The sequence below is a fragment of the Buceros rhinoceros genome, unplaced genomic scaffold (assembly GCF_000710305.1).
Source record: "Buceros rhinoceros silvestris isolate BGI_N320 unplaced genomic scaffold, ASM71030v1 scaffold3138, whole genome shotgun sequence".
In the NCBI taxonomy this organism is placed as follows: Eukaryota; Metazoa; Chordata; class Aves; order Bucerotiformes; family Bucerotidae; genus Buceros; species Buceros rhinoceros.
This window is the reverse complement of record NW_010428419.1, coordinates 20,601-41,840: the sequence shown is the minus strand read 5'-3', so window position 1 is coordinate 41,840 and position 21,240 is coordinate 20,601. Positions and strand designations below refer to the sequence as shown.

Below are 21,240 nucleotides of genomic sequence, written 5' to 3'. Positions count from 1 at the left end.
AGCGTAAGATAATTAAGGTGGGAAGGGGCCCGGTAAGTGATACGATCAAATTGGGTTGCTTGGCATTTTATCAAATCTGATCTGAAAACATCAGTGGATGGAGGCTGTGCAGACTCTGTGAGGGAGCTTACAATGCTTACAGTCCTCATGGTGGAAAGGTTTCTTCCTATATCCAGTCTGAACCTTCCTACTTTAAGCCAGTTTGGACTAGGTGGTCTTTAAGCCAGTTTGGACTAGGTGGTCTTTAAGCCAGTTTGGACTAGGTGGTCTTTAAGCCAGTTTGGACTAGGTGGTCTTTAAAGGTGCCTTCCAGCCGAAAGCATTCTGTGAAATTAATAGTAAGTCTAATTGCTTTGAAGTTATTTGCTAAGATGAAGTGAACTGCAGGTGAAGATTGTTTTGTTTCCCTGTATCAGGAATAACTTCAGAGGTCACCTTAGCATTGCAGCAAAACAGTAGATCTAGAAGGTAGACTTTCTGGCAGAAAATTACCTGTTACCTTTCTGGAACTGTACTTGTTTTTCTTCTACAGCTTGTTCTTCGCAAATGGTGTGAACTAATCCCTGGTGCGGAATTCAGGTGCTTTGTCAAGGAAAACGAACTTATAGGTAAGAATTTTCTTAAAGATAAAATAATTAAGTGAAGAGCTGAGGAGTTTCTCTGATTCCTTGAAGCAGAGCTAAATCGGAAGACAGTTCTTTCTTATCACACCTAATTTCTGGAATCAATATTTTCTTCTTTCTGTAATTTAAAATGTTGTGTGTCACATTTCTCTTTCCACTGTATTTGAAAGTCTGATGGCACAGCGTGCTCAGTACGACAGTGGGAATGTTCTTAGTTCTAACTGCTATCTCAGAAACTTCACCCCAAGGCTGTTTTGTAACTTTTATATCAAGGAGTCAATGGCATCGTAGCCAGCTTGCAGAATGAACACAGAGACAGCTGGTGTTACGCTGATAAAACATGACCACATACACAGAAAGCTGCGGAGGTCACAGGATGACCACTGGTGTACGAAGCGTCTGAGCTCCTATGATATTGAGTGCAGCCAAGTCAGAAAAACTGGTTCAAAAACTTCAATGCCACTTGAAACATTTTACATTTAATAGCAAAGGTATCCGCAGTGTGCAAAGAGCTACCAGGAGACCTGTGACAGCTGGAGGACAGGCAGATTGTGCTGCAGCAGAGATTTTAGGCAGCTCTAAGGGAAATTTATCTGAATTATAATCGTCTAGATGTGTTGACTATTCTATGCTGACTATAACAGGAGCTTAGACATCTAGTGCACATAGAGGTGCTTGAACTGAGGGGTTTCACTTCAGGCAAAATACTATTCTGGAGTTTGAATTTGGTTTCGGTGAGGTATGCCATGGAATTTTTGAAGATGAACAGAAATGGAAATAACATAGGACTGGTGCATGTTCGTCTTTAACTAAATTGAGTCATTCTGCCTAAGCTTCTGACAAGGAAGTGTTACAGCAGTGATGTAGCAAAGCTCTAATCCAGACTTTATAGCAAAGAAGGTGATTTTTTTTTTTATTTTTATTTTTTTTTTTTGCTTTAAAACTAAACCAAGGTTGCTCATTTTTTCTGTCTCATACCTACATATTCACAAGCACAAAGACAAACATGTGCAAGTGGTCTGTCCAGGATTCCTTGTGATGATATGTAGGTGAAGGTATATTAGCTATCGAGTCCTTGTTTCTTCTGGCTTCTTCCCAGCATGGTGACTATGTGCTTGTTTTGGATGTGCCTTCTTGTACCTGTTAGGAGCTGTCAGCAATTTGTCTCTCCATCCCATCCCACCTCTGTGAATCATTAGGAACGTACTCCCTGTTCTTTGTTTCCTGATCTGGGTGTCCTGTGGAGCTGCACATTGATGTTTTGGGATGTGCCAATCTAGGTGCTGACAACACATACCATTCTCACAGCCCTTTGATTTCGCTGTTCCTTCTGGTGCTTCCACGCTCATCTTCCCATTTGTGCCAGTTGCAGGTTTTATTACAGTTCTCTGTAACAGAGTTTATTTTGCTAATATCAGAGATTCTCCATTAAGCTGGTATTGCTTAATGGCTGCTGACAGAGCTTTCTGAAGGGGGAAGAGCTGAGTCCTGTCCTGTTGTGTGCTGCTGGACACTGCATCACTGTAAAACCTCTCAAACATGTATTTATTATAGAATATTTGTCTAGTGAGATTTATTTTCAAATACCTCCAAGCATTTGTATGCTGGCTAATTAAACACTCCTTTTCACTACTAGATTTTGAAACCCAGTAGATTTACCAGTATGGGTGGTTTTTAGCTAGCACTCCAGCTGCATTTCTGAAGGCAGTTCCAAGATTTTTCACATTATGTTCCCATGCTCTTAAAATGAATAAGCCTGTCAGTCAAACTAAAGAGTGATACTTGCACAGTGTAGTGAATGGTTTTTCCAGTTACTTGTCTGCATCCCCTGAGATGAGATGGCACCATCTCTCGGTTTTTGTTTTTAGACCTGAGTTACGCTTTGCACTGGTATTAATAATTCAAAGTTCCACTGACATCATAAATTTTTATATGCTTTTTTTTTTTTAAAGAGCACGTTTGTGGAGGAAGTCGGCATTGTCTTACAGTAAATCTCTGTGTTTTGATTGTGGTTAAAATAGCCAATTGCTATTGATGTATCACTGATACATCTTTCTTGGGGGATTTTGGTTTTTTCTTCCCCTAAATTGCATGAATTATTCAGTCTGCATTGGTGGGGCAGCTCCTGATTTGACATTTGTCCAGCAGTGTATTGCAGTGGCTGATGCTGACACATCCTGTATGAGAACTCGAGTCATTTAAGATGCGTGCCAGTGTATAATCCTGCTGATGTCAGCTTCAACTATTGTTTTGTAGGCAAACAAATTTCTGAAATGAAGGGCTTGTGACATAGCTCTGATGGTTTATCTAATGTTGGGTATGCAAAACAGCCCTCAAAGGGGGCAAATAGAAGAAAAAAGGAACCAGACTTTATGCCGCCTCGTTGATTTTAGGATTTGACATTTCACCTGTAGTGCCTTATCAAACAGGTACACATTATCCCACGCTTAAAAAAATAGGCTAAATGAGAATCTGTATGGTACATTAGGATCTATCATCTTCCCTAATGTGCAGTCTTGGCCTTTATTCCTCTCCCTTCATAGTTCCAAATTCTGGTCCCTGCATCTGACATGCAGAACAGAAAAGATTTTTCACCAGAGTAATCAGGGGAAATAAAACTGAAAGGAAATGACAGGAACTGGAAACTTGAATGTAGGCAAAGCTTCCTCATGAAATTCACTTAAAAGTGGTCAAAGAGTGTACATGTAGAATGAGGTTCAGAAAATGCAGGGCAGAACTGATCAAGATTGCTGATGAAATTGCTTTAAGTCCAGGTGGATAAAGCCAAATGAAGTCATTGGTAGTGGTTGAAACTTGGGAGGACCCTGTCTTCTGAAATAGTGATTATATGACATGCGTGCCTCTGCTAACCATGTTTAGTCCGCTTGGGTGTTTTTGAATGCCTAAAACTCTTCATAACCAGCTCCAATCATTGACAGGTATATCACAGAGGGACTACACTCAATACTACGATCATATCTCTAAGCAACATGAGGAGATCTGTAGATCAATACAGGAGTTTTTCAAGAAGCACATCCAGTATAAATTCTTGGATGAAGACTGTAAGTATCTTAAGACTTCAATTAACAAGGAGAGCGTGGGCGAGGGAAGGAGGGTGTTTATGGAGGTTTAAATACGTAGTGCACGCATAGTTACAAAGACTTAAAAACAAAAGTGAAGGGTCTATCTCTTTGAAGTTCCTTTGCAGGGTGCTGGGAGGTTTGGGAGTGAAAGGGCTCACAGGGAAAACTCACAGAAATGAGACCTGTCCTCCTGCCCCTTGCTGTTGCTGAGCCAGGCTCGCTTCCTCCAGAGCACACCGAGTTGCACTGTGCAAAATTCCAGTTTGCTGCTGGAGATCAGTGGAAAAATGGGTGTTTTTCTATAAATAATGGCATCCAGACACTTTAAGTCTGTGGATCTGCACCTCTCGCCTCCTAGCTATTGGTTTCACAGGGCTTGGTTCTTTTTAATTTGGGAGGGTTACAGCTCTAGTTTTTGAATTACTATAAAATTTGGAACAAAAAAAACCCCTGAAGGAGTAGGTTGGAGCTTTCCAGAAAAAACAGAACAAATGAGTAAAAGTTCCCTTCAGAAGGCATAATGACTTTTTTTTTTAAAGGCTTTTTCTCCTTGTACTTGTTCTTACTTAAAGTTCTAAACCTGAGAAGTGAGGTAGGAAATGCTTAACAAAAGGTATTCAGTAGCAAGAATATTTTTTTGTAAAGGTGTCATCAGTTGTTTGCTGCTAAATTATTGATGTATCCCTTGAAGAAGTGATTTGTAAGTTTCTTTTCAAGAAGTTATAATAATTTCTTCTAGAATATTAATGCACAGCAGTTTAGCTGCTGAAACCTTTGAATAAAGGCCAGGGTACTTGATACACCTGAGCCAGACAAGTCAATTGTCTTGGTCTTCAAATGTGGAGTCTTTTGCAGATCTTATTGGAAGTAGTTTCCTGACGTGGTTCAGTGATAATTGAATAGTGTTCAGTTGTGATGGGTGATCAGGAGTGGTGAAAAATATGATGAGGGAATTTAAATCGAGGCTGGCGTGGGCCAAACTTCAGGCCAAACTATTGTCTGTCAGTTTGTTTATCTTATATAAAACTTTGAATACTCAACCTTTAGGTAAGTTTTGAACATAGTTAATTATTTAGCTGAGCCACCAAAGCAGTCATACAGATCTGTCCTGTCTGACTTTCTGAAAAAGATGCCTTCTAATGCCAGTCTGTGTTATATTAAAATCCTTAATAACTTGACTCTGCAGGGTTCCTTTATTTCAGTCCAGAGAAGTTTTCAAGGACCACTGCTTGGAGAGGACTAGTAGTCTGGAAATCACTATGCTAATTTAATAAGTCTGTAGCCGTCATGTTTTGAAGTAAGATCAGTCGTATAGATCTGACATTCTGATTACTGTCTTTTAATTTCCCTCTGTGTTCCAACGTAATTTTAGCTGGTATATCAACAATTTATAGATAAGAATTCAGGGCACTATTTTTGGAAATTGATGCCTAGATTTGGGCTCTGAAACTGCTGTCTGGAGAAAGGTCTGAAGTGTCACTCTGAGTAAAGGACATAAAACTATGCCATCTGAGTGACCTTATGGGAAAAGGAGGTTTCAGGGTGACCTGCTGGGATGAAGGTTTGTTGACCTTTTGTTGTCAGGCACTAAAGGCTGGTGACTTGTCCATCTGCAGAAAATGCTTTCTGTTTTTGTCTTGTTTTTTTACCACTCTTCGTTCATCTCCCATCATATCCTTTGATCCATGTCTGGTGGCATATGTGTTGTTAACAGTAAAAATCTGAGTGCGCTTTTTTGTTTGCTTTTAAAAGGAAAGGTATTATAGCTTTTTTCCTGACTTCTTGTTTTGTTGGGGCTTTTGATGCTGTTTGCTCTGCTTTTTCGAGTTAGTCTGGTAGCATCTCCGGATGGAAGACTTGAGTCAGAGCAGCTGAAGCATTGCAGAGTCAGAGCAGTAGGATTACAGATGAGTGAATGCTTTGTAAATACTTACAAATTATGTTAAGACCTTCTGAATACCTTTTCTAAGAGCCCCATAAGAACAATGTTCTGGAGATACTGGTACTTACTGTAGAGTTGAGCCTTCGCTTACCCTCCATTTTGAGCACAGAATCGTTTGATTGGAAGAGAGCCTTAAGATCATTGAGTCCAACTGTTCACTTTGCACTGTCAGGATCCCTAAACCATGTTCCTCAGCACCACATCTACAACAACCTTCCTGGGCAGCCTGTTCAAATGATTTGACAACCCTTTATGTAAAAAAAAAAAATTTCTTAGTGTCCCACCTAATTCTCCCCTGGTGCAACTTGAGGCCGTTTCCTCTTGTCTTGTTACTTACTACATGGGAGGAGAGACTGTCCCCCACCTCGCTACAACCTTCTTTCAGGTAATTGTAGAGAGCGATGCATTTGCTGTTCAAGTATTACTACTGTCTTGCTGGTACATGACAATCCTCTCTGAGGTCGTCCCTAAGAAGAGGGAACAGTTCAGGTTTTCTCCTCTGTTCAGTGTTTGACAGTGTCACAGAACAGTCACCGATGTGCAGTCAGTCTTGACGGGGATGTAAATCCCACTAAATGCCATTAGTCCAAATGATTGCTACAGGCTGGCTTTAAGGTGACAGGCATCATTTTGTAATAAAGCTTAGACGCAAGTTTTCCATTAATGAAATATGACTAATGAGAGTACACAGTACAGACAAGAAGTTCAGTCAAATGGCTGGAGAAGAAATCTGGGGTTGTTGTGCTTCTCCTTGCATTGATGACTTATTTAGCTTTTTTTCTTGAGAAAATACAGCACTTCATTCCCGAGTGACATTTTAAATTGACGTAACTGAGCTTATGCAAAAGGCTGTGTGGATTTTTAGGCTATTTGGTCAAAACCAGTTTCACGTAACTGGCTTTGGTGCTGTTGGGTCGTGGTTTGCCCTTAGCCCAGCCAACTTTGCGTGCGACGTTAGATTAAGCTGCTGAGTAGCTCTACACCACGCATGAATGTGATCCATCAACCTCCCGCTTGCTGACGGGCAGCTTCCTGAGTAGCTGCAGAGGCTCGAGTGTTCCTCGGTCATATCCTGAGTTCAGTTTATCCCACATGTATTGGGAAATCTCTTAGCTGAAATATTCCCTTCCTTATTAGTGAAAGAAGTGTCAGTACAGCATTGTCTGAGGCTTTCCTAAATCAGGCTTTCTTTCTTTCTGCTAAACTGGTACAAGTTCTGCATGAAATCACGCCTGAGTGCTTATCTATCGATTTCCCTAGCTGAACGGAAAGACAAAGATTTGTTTAACCGTGCAGAGCAGAAGCTAATAGAAAGATGCATGTACAAAGATTCACGCTTAATAAAGTCAAGGGGAGGGACAGCAGTGGAGCTTTGCAGCAGTCCCCGAGTAGGGAAGAGTCTGTTTGAAAGAGCTGTTGATAATCTGTAGGTGTGCTGTAGCTGCTCTGGGTTACAGCAAACAGACATTTCACTGCCGCCGCCTCCTCAGCACACCCACCGACCCCTTTGTGCCTACAACCTGTTTGTCTTGTTATCTGCTGAGGCCCTAATCTCTGTCAAGCAGGAACTTTCTCCTGTTAAATATTTGTGCAGTGTCTTGCACAGTGGAGCCGATCCTTCCTTGCAATCTCCTCTTCTGCTGTAAGCCAAAAGCAGTAATGTCGTAGCTTTGGGCTATGAGTTTATCAAGTGTTCTTCATTGGTGGGGAAGAATCATCAGAAGAACCAGCATTAAATGGAAGAACCAGCATTAAACGGAAGAACCCGGCAGCCGATCTCAGTGCATTTAACAGCAGTTCTGTTTCAGCTTCCTCTTGGAAATGAACCTTATTCTGGCTTGCAGTTTTGCAGACGCTCTGACTTTACAGACTGTGCTGTTGACATCTTCTGTGAAAGGATATATCATTTAAGATTAATGTATTTTTTTCTCCTTTTCAGTTGTTTTTGATGTGTACCGAGACAGCAGGGTAAGTGAACAACAGGTTGTATATAATTGTTTATTCTGTGGAAACTCTTCCTGAAATGAAGCAAATAGTAGCTTGATTTTCCCAGAAGTGGTCCTGGAAAACAAACAAACAAAGACCCCAACAAAACAAACAAACCCAAAAAACCAAGTACTCAGTGTTATCATTCTGTTTCCCAGGTCTTTTTCTATGTTAGACACTGTCTACAGTAGGAGAATAATAGGATTAGGGTGTAAGTAGGTCTGTGCCAGTGATGTATTTGTTTAGTAAACACCTTCAGAGTAGTCTCTCTTAAAGCATGTAGCTTTGGCTTCAGCTGCAGTTCTGTCAGTTCTGTGAATCTACTGGAGGCAGTTTAGTTTTCATTATGACACCGAGAGTCTTTGCTGAAATAATTTAGAATGGAATAGAACAGAATATTTCAGTTGGAAAGGACCCACAGTGATCATTTAGTCCAACTGCCTGACAAGTTCAGGGGTGACCAAGAATGGAAGCACGTTATCAAGGGCATTGTCCAAATGCCTCTTAAATTGGACAATCCTGGTGGGTTGGGGAGGAGAGTCGGGGGGTGGGCTGTGGGGAAGAAATAAACCTTGTGGGTTGGGATAGCAGTTTAATAGTTGAAATAAAGGAAAATATTATAATGACAACTGTAATTCAAAGTAAGGTAACAAAAAGAGAGAGAAAACCCAAGAAAAGGTGAGTGATGCATAATGCCATTGCTCACCGCCCACTGACTGATGACCAGCCAGTCCCCCAGCAGTGGTAGGACCCTCCTGGCCAACTCCTCCCAGTGATACACTGAGTTTATATATATTCTGTGGTATGGAATATCCCTTTGGCTAGTTTGGGCCAGCTGAACTAGCCATGCCCCCTGCCCCCACCCCAGCCTGCCAGCTTTTTGCAGAGCACAGGAAACTGAAAAATCCGTGTTTTAGGATAACTGCTACTTAGCAACAAGTAAACCTTCTGTGTGTTATCAACATTATTCTCACACTAAATCTGAAATACAGCACTGTACCAGCTACTGGGAAGAAAATTAACTCTGTCCCTGACAAAACCAGGACAGGTGCTCTGCCTCACAACTGAGGCATGAAGACAGAGTATTTAAGTAGAAGTTTTCAGCCTGTGAGATCTCAAATGAGCAGTGTTTCTTCATCTGTCAAGATAAAATATATCTGTTTGTAGATATCCCTCAGTGCCTTCTACCCTCAAGTCTTGTAAACTGCCAGAGAGCCCTTTGTGTGTCAGATCCTCCCCGCTTCACACATACCTTTGTGGTTTGCAGCTGTATTATTCATCACTCCTTTTGCATGTGAGTTACAGGCAGCAAAAGAATATTGAGTATTGCAGAGTGTGATTAATTTCCAGAGCCTGTGCTCCTCATCAGGCTGTTGCATGGCAACCTCACCTACAGAATGAGAGAAATGTCCAGTGGCTGGACATTGTTTTAAATTCTTTCACCTCTAAGTGTTCAGCTTGGAGAAGCTTGTTCTTTGATACGGTTGTGAATAAGAGCAACGCCCTCCCTGTGCTTGCTTTAGTTACTTGAGAGACTGTCTGGAGTAGGTCCTGCTCCTCAAGCTGGAGGGTGACACAGAAGCAGCAGTGACCTGGTTGAGAACAAGCTTTTACGTGTCTGCCTTGCCTGGTACATGCTCTTCACCAAGCTCATCTCAGCTAGCGCCTGACTTTGCAGACAGGTCGTCTTACGGAAGAAACGCTGCCATACAGTCTTCCAAGCTGGCTGGTCTGGAAACCTACTCCTGAAGAGGTTGTGTGGCAGGACTGGTAGCCTGTTTTCATTTGGATCCACTTCTTTTTGGTGGCTTTTGGTTTTTTGGTGTTGCAAGCAGTTCACAGTTGTACAACAGCTGCAAGCCTGAGAATGAGCTCTACTGTTGCTCTCTGTATCTCCCATGTGTTAACAACTTGCTACCACGTTTAAGTCAAGGCTGTGGTAAGACAAAGAAATGCGGTGGGTGGCTCCAGACCAGTGCTAGCCCACAGATGTTCTTGTTAAGGTGCAAACTAGTGCTTGTGTCTCTGCCTCAAGAGCATTGTCATTGTTCATGAAGGTGCAGCTGGAGTTAAGGAGACGTAACTGTTCAGTTTGCGTTTTATGTAGCTTTTAACTCCCTTTAAGTCTTTGTCATAGGTACTTCCTTTCAGCAGCATGTTGCTTTAGGGATGCTTTAGTAAAACAAAGAGTGAAGCTGACATGATACGGTAAATCTATTGGTTTCTGGTTTAGGATGAGGAAAAAAAAATTATGTAATACAGGTTGGGGTTTTTTTCTCCTTGGACAGGCACAACTTTGCTTTCCTGGCTTGTGCATTTCAGTGCTCTCATGTGACAAAGATCACTAATAACCAGGAAGGTGGCAGATAAATAGCTTTACTCCTGCTCTTTAGATACACAGTGCAAGCCATCTGAAACTACATTTAAATCATGAGATTGCATGTAAGACTTGAAAGAGCATTTAATCTTAAGTCAAGACAGTTTGGTCACTGAACCAGTTATATATGCTCCCTTTAACAAGCCCTGAAAAGGCTATTTGGTTCATTTTGCCACTTCCCATCAATTTGCAGCTACTAAAGCTCAGTGCAGATTTAAGACCATCTCAAGGCAACAGCTGGTGTTGTAGACAGTGTGCTGCTGTCTGCAGGGATGCAGAAATACTGCTGGGTGCTCACAAAAACACAGGTTCACTTCCAGTGGTCTCAAACCCAATTTTCAGTTTTTCCAGGGTGCATTTCTTCTCTAGAGAAACATTCTTGAGTTCCTATGAAAAAGCTGTGTTTCTTGTTTTGGGGGTGAGGAGGAGCCTCTGTGAAAGCCTTTCCTAGTGCAGTCCTTTATTAAGTATAAAAATTTCTAATGCAAGGAAGAATTCTCTGAACTACTGAACGAACGTTGCCAGCCATGGCTTCTGTCTGTGATTAAATTGGTTCATTAGCTTGTTTTTTCTAGTGTGATAGAATGAACCTAAAATTAGAGATTCCTCCTTCTGCTACCTTGGAGCTGACAAGATGTCCCCATTAGCAAAAGTAAAACATCACTTACAACGAGTGCCTTTTGAAGAGGAACGGGGATGGAAAATGATAGCAGAGCTTGTCCCTGTTCACTCTCTGCCCTGATGGTGTCAATACTAGTGCAGAGGTGTTGCAACTTGGTCGTGCAGATTCATGCTTCTTCACCTTTCTGAGGCAAGTAAGAAACCACTCAGGTCTGCGTCCCCACAATTCATGGTTTCTTTTGTAGACGTCTGGTTTCGGTGCCGCTGTCGTGGTGCGTTGTGAGAGCTGTACCCCTGAATCTGCCCCTGTGAAAGCTCGTGTGAACCACACAGTCACCAATTGGGGTGTTTGCTTCATTCCAGTTGACAAGTAACATCACTGGTTTTATCCGTGCTGGGACTACCCCCACCAGTGCATGAGGCACTCGCAGGGGGTGATAACGGAGCAGCCAGAGCACTTCTGTTCTCTGTTGTATGGGGTTCCACACGCTTCCTGTTCTGTAGCACGTTGGGGTGGCTGAGGCAGTCACAGAGGAAGCCTCCATGGTCCGCTGTGACTGAAGGCTTCACAAGCATCTTTGTAGGTTAGAAACCAGATGGCTGTAGTGTAAATCATTGAAGATATTTGCTGCTGTATCAAGATAGGGAAGATTTTTTTTTAAAGAAAGAAGATCCTTCAGGAAGGAGGGAAAGAAAGAGAAAGCAAAGTAAGTTTTTAATAGCTACACAATCTTCAGGTTTGGTTTCCAATTCCAATATCTTGAATAAACATAATAAACCCCTTCACTTCTGCTTATGTTACAGCAACGTTTTTCTTTCCATATTTGATAGATCTGATTTCTTCTAGATGCAATCCTTGTTTTGCAAATTCTTACTAGCAGTTGTAGTCATATTGCATTATAATTTATTGGAATATTTTGTTTTATTAGGACAGATGACGGTTTCATGGATAAAAAAAGATTGTTCTGTGCTGGGGGTTGTGTTTTGAGATGACTCAAGACATGCAAACCATTTCTTGCTCCTCTGCAGACGTCTCTGTTACGTTTAATATTAGTCTCTCTGCTTTCATTTTTCAGTTGTAAAAGAGGCCTACCAGAACTGTTTGTAACACAAATGGGTTAAGGTGAGGCAGCAGAAACTGGTCTGGACTACAAGTAATGACTGTATTAAAGTGCCTTTGGGTTATCCTTTATTTACCTCTATCTGTGCAGCACCCTTCAGCTTTCATCATCTCCACTAGCATTTTGCAGCCCCTGCTCTATGTTTTTTAGCATCCCTTCTGAGACAAGAATAGCGATTCTTGTAGCCTGCTGAATGTACAGCGGTGATGAGGTGGCTTTTGATGGAAGGCACAGTCCATCTTGGTGTTTTGTTTGTTTGGGTTTTGTTTCTTTGTTCTTTCCGTTCCTTGTTCATGCTGTCTGGAGGACCATGCATCTTGGAGGACCATGAGGATGAGACAGAACTTTTGTGATCTCAACCAAAAGCACCTTGCTTAGAACTGAATTCAGTTTATTTGAGCTCGGTCTGATCTTCTGTTTTTTTTAAAAAAAAAATAGCGATAGCTTGCTGTGTTTTAAAACTGTGTCTAACGTAGAGGCTGTTAGAATGTTTAAAGTGCTTAAAACCAGGTGATTTAAATTTTGATGTCATCTTATCTAAAGACCAAGCATACTACATATGTGTATTCTGAGGTTTTTTGTTGTTTTAATCTGTGGCTTGTTTTAATTCTTCCATCATTCCATTGCAGGGGAAGGTTTGGTTGATAGATTTTAACCCGTTTGGTGAAGTAACAGACTCCCTGCTGTTCACGTGGGAAGAACTGACCTCTGGGAAAAACTTGAAAGGAGACCAGGGTGAAGGGGGAGCAACAGAGCAGGTACAGCCCTGCAGTGAGGGTGGCTGCCTAGCAAATCCTACAGGCCTTACGGGCTTTATTCTTTGTTTTCCTTCTTTCTTTGTTATACTCAAATTGTGTGTGAATGTTGCTGAAGTAAATGGAGGTGCTTAACTCATGAAACGTAAGCTCTTTGTAAGTAGAATCTACCTTATTAGACAGTAGTTAACAAGTATGGCATGCTAGTTTTAGATGCCTGCAAGGGAATTTTTAGCTCAAATAGCACCAGCCCGTGTGACAGCTTTGACCACATTGCACAGGAGATGCCCTGAAACTTCCTGTTACGCAGTTTCATTGCTCTTTCTCAATTTCTCTTAAAATTGGTTACTTTTCTGTTTAATCACTCTAGGTCCTGCTTTGTTTCTGGTATCTGTTACACAGTTTCCCAGCGCTCCAGTTATGTGTTTGGGGGGAGGTAAAAATCAGCTTAACTTCTGTCTCTTCCTCATATCGAATACCCTCAGGGAAGCCTTGTCCTCTGGTTGAACTCCCTGGACTTGCAGTGTAGGGCTTCTCTATCCCTCTTACAAGCTGCATTGCCTCCATAAAAACAAATCACTTCCTGTTAATTCAGAAAGGGAGGAATAGTCTTCATTTGTACGGCCTCCAGCTTTTTTTTCCACTGTATGCTTGAGGCCAAGTCCTCACATCTTAAGGAGTCCTTGGACACCTGGGGTAGAAGGTATAAAGTAGCATGTTACTTGATCTTGGGAAACGCTTGGTAGTTGTCTGAAGAGGGATGGCTAGTCAGGTAGCATGGGCTTTTCTTTATTTTCTAGCTGTTAAACTGCATTAAGAGGTAACTGAAAGGACATACTTTAAGCCAATTTTAACATTTGAGCTTTGCTTCAGTTCTGTTGCCATTTTCATAACATACTGCAAGGGAAATACACCACTCTGCAGGCCGTCATTCACGCTGTTTTCTATTAATCTCGCCATGGCTATGGCTGTGTGAAAGCCCATTCAACGATACATACTGCTAAGAGCTGTGTCTCTTGTGTTAAAACATACTCCCAATTCTTGAGTTGTCCATGGGACGCCTGTGTTTTGTTTGGAGGACTTCTTTTTCTGAGCGCCAGGTGCTTTATGCAGTTTTCTCTGGTGTAAGTGTGGGTGAAAAGTAGAATGGTTTGTCTTCATGCTTCAGCTTACATCCGATCACAGAATCTGGTGTGAAGTTACTGAACTTCTGTCTTTAAAATGAAGGTGCTTATTGCCATATATTGGGCAATTACGTTTCGCATCAGTGTGTTGATATAATTTTCAGTTCAAGTTACCCCAAACCTGTTGCTACAGCTGAGCGTTTAGAGATAGTTTGGGATCACATACAGAGGTATTTTTTCCTTCAGTAAGTAAATTAGTTGGAAAGCTCAGATCACAGTTCCAGTAAGGTTATGTTTGCAAACATGGGTTTAACCACGGAAACTGTGAAGCAAGTTTAGTGATTCAGTCGTGAAGATTTTATTTATCCACGTATTTATGTAGATACTGTTGCCCGAAGTTCGTTACAGGTCCATTATTACAGCACTGTTATAAGCATGTGTATATTAAATGCATTAATAATTGATACATTGTAGAAACTTTAAAATGAGGGAATAAATGCCTGTATTTGACTGTTATTAATGTTTTAACTTTTCCTCTTAATTGCACAGAGTTTTTAATAAGAAAACTAGCATTTGTAGAAAGCGCAGGTTTAGTTGAATTAATGCCAGATAAACTCACTGGCAAAGTGACTCAGACAATCGCACGGAGGAGTTCAAGAAACGTTGCAAGCTTTATTCATGTCCACTGTTCTTGTTTTATCCAATGTCTTTTCCAAAGGACTATCCAGTTTTCCGTTGCACGAACAGTAAAGTTACTGTCCAGCCTAGTCCGTACCTGAGTTACCGACTGCCGAAAGATTTTGTGGACCTTTCTACAGGGGAGGATGTCCACAAATTAATTGACTTCCTTAAACTGGTAAGAAAGTGGAAAATAAAATTCTGACCTTCCATTTTTGTGAAATGGCAACATTGAAGTGCCTGGGACTTGTACTTCTGTAATTAATTTAGGTTACATAATTACAGAAAAAGTCATGTATGAAGCCATCATACAACGTAATGTTGGGTTTTTTTAAACGAAGAGCAAGATTTCATGCTGGTCTCACTTGAGTTAATTCATTTTATCTTTAAGGGAAGCAATGAATATAGTTTGACAGATCTTACTGAAGGACCTGGCTGTTGTCTTTGTTATTTAAATGTAGATGCCAATGTCATATAAATGGAAATGCATTTTTGAATGGCTGAAACTAATGCTTTTAAGAGCTTCTTTGAAAGTTAGAAGATAAGTATATGAGGAAAAAACCTCAAACACTTGTCCTTTTTTCAATAGTTATTTCTTTTTGTTCTTTTGATGAGCAGCGCCATGAAAACAGGACATCTTTGTAAGCTGGGAAAGGGAGGGCAGGTTGCCTTTGTTTTGACCACTGACTTGTGCCACCACCATCGTGTTTCCTGTATATTCTGTTGGTTAATGTACAGGGCAAATCTTGTTCTTTACTGGAAGTAAAATCCTACAGTTTGGGATGGGGGAGAGGGTTGCTCTAAATGCTGGAAAGATTATTTCTTGCTCTTCAAAAATGGCTTAGAAATACAGTCATTGTCTAATCCATCCATTGTATCTGGAAACTGTTGTCATGAGTCATTAGTGCTCCTACTTCAGATAACTGTGTTCTAACATCATGAATTCTCCTGTTTCGTTGACAGAAAAGAAATCAGCAGGATGATGACTGAGGTATCAAGAAGCATTACCTTGAATTAGAAGACAGAGATTTAGCATGACTGTTGAGCTATTGATTTAAGGAATTTTATAATCAATGAAAGGACTGAAGAGCTGTTCATCTTGTGTGTCTGGTTTATATAAAAGTGTGGAAAAGCTTTTTCAGGGAAACATGAAAGGTCAGTGTGTGTTCTCACTGGATTCCAGATTAAATGCAGTTATACCGTGGTGCGTGCAAGCAACAATCTGAACGCAACTGAATGACTGCTTTCCCATCTCCTAATGTGAAGATTGATGCCGCTGAAGTATGCCAGCAGACTCTTAAATGACACTTAATGTTTGTGCACTTAAAAAATCAAGCATTCCCTGAATTTAGGCACGGGCTTGCTTAAAACATAGTGTATTCACAAGGAAAGAAAGGAATGTACATTTTTTTTTCTGTGGTAACCTTTTAAGACTGTAAATTAACTTTGTTTTGGGAGCATATCTCATCCTTTATGTAAGAAAAAAAAAAAAGTGGAGAAAGGAATTTTTTTTCTTTGTTATGAGGGCTAATACCTCATTCCAGAGAACAGCTATAGGAGACTACTTAAGGTTTGAAAAGTTTGCATTTCAGGAATTTGAAATTCTGAATGTGTTTCAAGTAAATAATGTTTTCTACAGTGGTTAAAGCTATGAAATTTGTTAAACTTCACCAATATAATTTCATTTGCATAGTAAAGCTTTCTTGAAATTAATTTTTTAACATGCTTACGTACTAGACATCATCTGTGGCTTTAATAGCAATAGTTAAAATTCAACCTGTACTTTTGTATGCGGACTCAGTCTTGTTTCTTTTTCTGTCCCATATCTGAGTTTCTGAAGAAAATTATTTACTCTTTCAGCTCTTAAAATTCTGTACACATTTGGTACTTCATGGTTTTTTGTATAAAAGGAAGCTTGCTAAATTTGGGGAAACAAGCTCTTGTTACCAGTTGCTGCTGTTTGGGAGGCAGGAGGAGGACAGTTTCAGACAAAGAACCAGCCAGCACTTGGATACAGGTGTTTGCATCAGTAACATTTGTAACAGTGTGCACAATGCCTGTGGAAAGGAAAGGACACTTGGAGGTGCTCATAGCCCCTGGAAACTGGTTCCTACTTCAAACCAGTTATGTGATACTTTGTGTGTGTATATAAAGCTGTTCATGTTTCTTTGCCGTGCTTCTGCTGTCAAATTGATACGGTGCTCGGTTACAGTCTGTTCTTAGATGTTAAATTATTACTTACTGTCTTTATTTAACTTCAGTTTTGAATGAATATTTACTCTAATGAGTATGCAAAGTAAGAATCCAGTTTTACCAAATACATTGATGAAACATCACAGATTAAAGCTCCTAAGGTCTGTACTAGATCTGCCCTACCCTTGAAGCAATGGAGCCTCCTTCTCAGTAGCCTTATGTACACAGATTAGATGATCATTGACTCAGAGCTGGCCTATACCTAATCCTGCTGTACTGCAGGACTTTGGATGAGTTTATCTCATGCTTATCAGAGGGATTGTTCGAGTATAAATCTCTAAATCAGGTAAGAACTGAAAAAAATCAACAAAGCTTTCCTTTTAAAGTTTCTAGCCATAACTTAAACTATTGTGACAATCTAACCACACTTCCTTTACATAAATAATACCCTGGAATTTCCAGCAGACTCATTAATGTTTCTGAACTACAGATTATTGTCTTTAAAAAAATATCGAGTCTTGATTTAAAGCTGAAGATAGTTTCCTGCGTCTTGTTTGTGGGCTCCACTAATTAATTTACTATTATCATAGCTTTCTGTGCTGGATATTCACCAGAACATACACAGCATTGGGACCGGTTTGAAGGGACCCTGTGCATTCTAGAGTGTCCCTGTAGGTGAGTAGGCTGAAGCCTTTCAACAGTCTTCATAGTATTTTTTTTTTATCCCGAAAATGGCATCATCAAATGCACTGTTTGTAATCAGTGCAGAGCTCTTAGGCGTGCTGGCCGCTTTCGTGTGTTTGCGAGAACTGCAGTCTTCTCTGGGTGCTCTGCATTTATAGTTGGGCTCTTCTAGGACAATGCAGTGGAATCGGATGCTGGCCCAGTACCAGGCTCCCTGTTGCGAGCCTGTGCTGGTCCTCTAGTTAAAGGACCACCTGAATAACCTGCTGTGCTGCTCCTGTCTCAGCCAGTGCCCTCTGTCCCTCATCAGTTGCCATGGCTGTTTGACATACTCAAAGACTTCTCTTTCTAGTTGTATGCTGATGATAAGTGGGTTCAGAGTTTGTTTTCCCCCACTCTGATTTGCTGATGACCAACCTGAATTAACGGGCTGCTCAGCCAAGCTGTCAAACACTCATAACTAACTTGATTTCAGAGCTGCAGGAATTTATGCTGCTTTCTCTGGGCTTAGTCTTAATGAAGATCCATGGAAGGTAGCAGAGCAAAAATACTAGTCCCGTGTTCAGGTCCTGACAGAGTCCCCACTATAAAAATCTGTCCTATGAAACCAGATTCTCTGAAATACCATATTCTTACAACTTAAATGCATACTTTATACTTACTTTAGTTCTTTCTCTGACTTCAGGTAACCAGATGTTTTTCTATCTGCTAGATTAAAGATTCCTCTTCAAACAGAATTTTCATCCCAAATGACCTTTTGATCTGCAAGGATAATTAACAAACTCATTCCTCTTGGGGAGGTGAGGAAGCTAATGTTGATACATTAAAAATGCTTCAGATCAGTTTAAAACCGAATAGTATATGACACTGATTCTATTTCAGTCATCATAGAATCACTTTCTGCCTCTAGCCATCACACAGAAATTTGAAAATACAAAATGCTGATTATTCAGGTCCTTGTTCATGTGATTCAATGACATGATCGCCATTTGCTGAATAAGGGCTAACTATATCCTATGTATTCTTAGTTATATGCTTAAAATATTATATAAAGGTACTTGTAATCTCATGTGGATGACAAAAATGAGAGGCTTTAGAGGGAGGCAGCATACAGTCATTTCAGGCAGATCATGCGCTTGCCAAACTCTTTAGCAAGTCTGGCTGAGTCTCCTGGCTCAAGCGTAGTGGGGCTCCGTTCTTGGGCTGCAGCTCTGCCAGGAGTGCCAAAGGAAAGTTGTCATTGTTTCACAGCCAGTGCTGGGGATATGTAATCTCCCAGATGGGTCCTGGGGATCAGGATTCCAGTAACCCCATAACTAGTAGCTATTAACGTGTACCGGCTTAGTTCCAGTTGTGGAATAACACTCCTGTACTTCTGGGCTGCAGACTGTCCATTCTGTTCGTACTTCTTGGACTCTTCTTTTTCCAGTGTTTTCCTCATCTTTCCTGACGCACCAATGTAGTGTTTGGGCGAACATTACGACTGGAGTAAGCAGCAGCATGGATAATACCGATCTGAATTTTAAAACCTGTCTCTGCTTTTCCCTCCCTTTTAGAGGTTTCTTTGAGTGGTGCTCTGAAATATCTGAAAAAAACCCTTAAAAGTAGGGGAGTAGTAGCCAGCTCCGAGTCTCGGTAAAATGAGTACCCCTCGTTGGGTTCTGGTCACAGTGTACGGCTTGTAAACATCCCTGTAACTGCATCTGATGTCCCTAGCTAGAAGTTTTGTGTCTCATTCTTTGCACTCACCTGTCGTTGGTGTCCAGGATGCAGTGCTGGCTGGGAAAATGGTACTCGGTGAGCTGTGTTTTAGATGCCTGTTCAAGCAGCATAGACTATTAGAATAAACCATCAAGGTTTCAGGCTTTCAGGAAAGTGTTACCAGATGGAAGGATTCCAAAAATAGATCAGTGGTAGCGTGGAGATGGGTAGTAGTGAGGCACAAACCTGCGTGAAGATAATTCTGGTACTTCTGTGCGTGACTGCAGTAATTTAGCTTTCATAAACTGGCCCAAATCTGAAGGGTCAAGTAGCTGGAGAAGGCCATGGGGTTTCTGTCAGTGAGTATAATAGGTGAATCCGCTTGTTAGCCAGTACGTAACTCCAACCTCAGAGGCCAGGAGTATACAGGTCAGGTTGTGTTTGGGTGGCAAGTCTGTCATTTCAAGAAATCGTTCTGAACTAAAATACATTGTCTTTGGCGAAGGGAAGATTAAAGTGAAGTGTAATACAGAAACAGACCGTAGTGCTTTTGATTCACGATGGATGCTCGGTAATGCTGATGTTCAGAGGCCTAATAAATCTGGCTTAACAAAAGTTTGCTGATAGAGTCTTTATTTCTGTTCGAGTTTGACTTCTGTAAAGAGGAGGTCTCCAATTTGCAGTCATCCTGTAATTATTTAGAATTAAAGTAAGAGTTGTTGCCCTAACTGGGGTATTTTGTGCAGGTCTGAGGCTTTCTCAGAGGTACAGAGTCTGTAAGCAGTGATGTGTGATTATAGATTTGTGTAGTAATAAAGTCATCGGCACTGCACTAAGAGTGGGGGGTTTTGGGGGTGTGGGGAACACCACCTGCTATATATCCGTCTGCGAGGTGTTGTAGCGATGTGCTCCCTGAGTACCAAGAGTGTTTTCACCACTCTAAGTAGCTGACCATGCTTCTTCCAGCAATGTGTTTTGGCATTTCCATGGTCTCCTCTGGACTCCCTCCAACAGGTCCGTGTCTGTCTTGCACTGAGGACTCCAGAGCTGGCCCCAGCACTGCAGGGGGGTCTCACCAGAGTGGAGCAGAGGGGCAGAATCCCCTCCACTGGCCAGCTGGCCACGCTGCTTTTGATGCAGGTTGATTTTCTGAGCTGCAAATGCACGTTGCTGGCTCATGTCCAGCTTTTCATCCACCGGTACTCCTGAATTATGAAGTCTTTGGAAGGTATTCGCTACGTGGGTATCTGCTGGGAACGTCACACAGGAAGACTTGGAAAGACAGAGGGGCAGAATCCCCTCCACTGGCCAGCTGGCCACGCTGCTTTTGATGCAGGTTGATTTTCTGAGCTGCAAATGCACGTTGCTGGCTCATGTCCAGCTTTTCATCCACCGGTACTCCTGAATTATGAAGTCTTTGGAAGGTATTCGCTACGTGGGTATCTGCTGGGAACGTCACACAGGAAGACTTGGAAAGACAAAGAGTTAATGGTTTGTTTTTTTTTTTTTTTTCAGAAGACCGTTTGTATTTCAGAAGGTACAACACGTTATTCTGGAGTTGCCTGTGTGGAATTACAGTCAGGAGTATTAGAAGTGGTTGAAAATCTGTAAGTCAGAGGTAATTCAGGGGGAAGCGGCTGTGGAGTTGGTATTTGGCACACTCGAGAAAGCAGGGAGGTGAGAGGAGCAGAATAAGGACCTCAGAAGGCAGTTGTGGTACGTGTGGGTGTTGGTGCCTGGGTCTGTTTGGAAGGTGATGGGTGGGATAACTGAAGAGAAGTGCTTTGTAGTGACCCAGCAGCGGTCTCCTACGGTGAAGGAAAACTGGCAGAGCGGGGACTCACAGGGATCAATCGAAACAAAACCGCAGCAACTGGAAGGAAAGGCACATGATTAAGTGTGAAAAGATGAGGGGATGGAGAAAAAATGATGGATGATTCAGAGAAAACTGTTGCGTTTAATGTTTTCTTAGCCTCAGTAGATCCTTTTTTCAAGCAAAAGAAGGAAATGAACTAAATTATCACAATGTAGCAGAAAAAACTGCACTTGGAATAGCTGTTGGTGTGGAGCCGGGGGGTATTATGAGTGAGACCGCCACACATTTTATTGCAGGGCCTGTGTTTTTCCATAACTTCATTAGTGACCAGAGTGATGAAATAAATAGCTCATAGAAAAATCTGGGGTTGTCGCTGACGTGAGAATACGCGCAGGCACTTCCGAGGGCTGTGTCAAGACGGTGAAGTGGCCATAATACGCAGGAGAATTGGCCTGAAATAACGAGGAGAAATTTGATAAAGGCGATTGCGAAGTGCTGTAACTAAAGGAGAAATCAGACGTTCAATAACCAAACAG

The 21,240-nt window shown here is 41.4% G+C and overlaps 1 protein-coding gene across 1 annotated transcript in view; it reads left to right on the top strand.

Moving 5' to 3' along the window:
• CDC123 (cell division cycle 123) overlaps positions 1-15,300 on the top strand; it is a gene marked incomplete at its 5' end in the record, with an annotated part of 30,150 nt that extends 14,850 nt beyond the window's left edge. Inside the window, 6 exons of the mRNA XM_010142247.1 lie at positions 533-608; positions 3,563-3,685; positions 7,588-7,616; positions 12,383-12,511; positions 14,351-14,488; positions 15,274-15,300. Coding sequence (XP_010140549.1) covers positions 533-608; positions 3,563-3,685; positions 7,588-7,616; positions 12,383-12,511; positions 14,351-14,488; positions 15,274-15,300 — 522 coding nt within the window. The remainder of the gene's footprint in view (positions 1-532; positions 609-3,562; positions 3,686-7,587; positions 7,617-12,382; positions 12,512-14,350; positions 14,489-15,273) is intronic.
• Between the last annotated feature and the right edge of the window lie 5,940 nt (positions 15,301-21,240).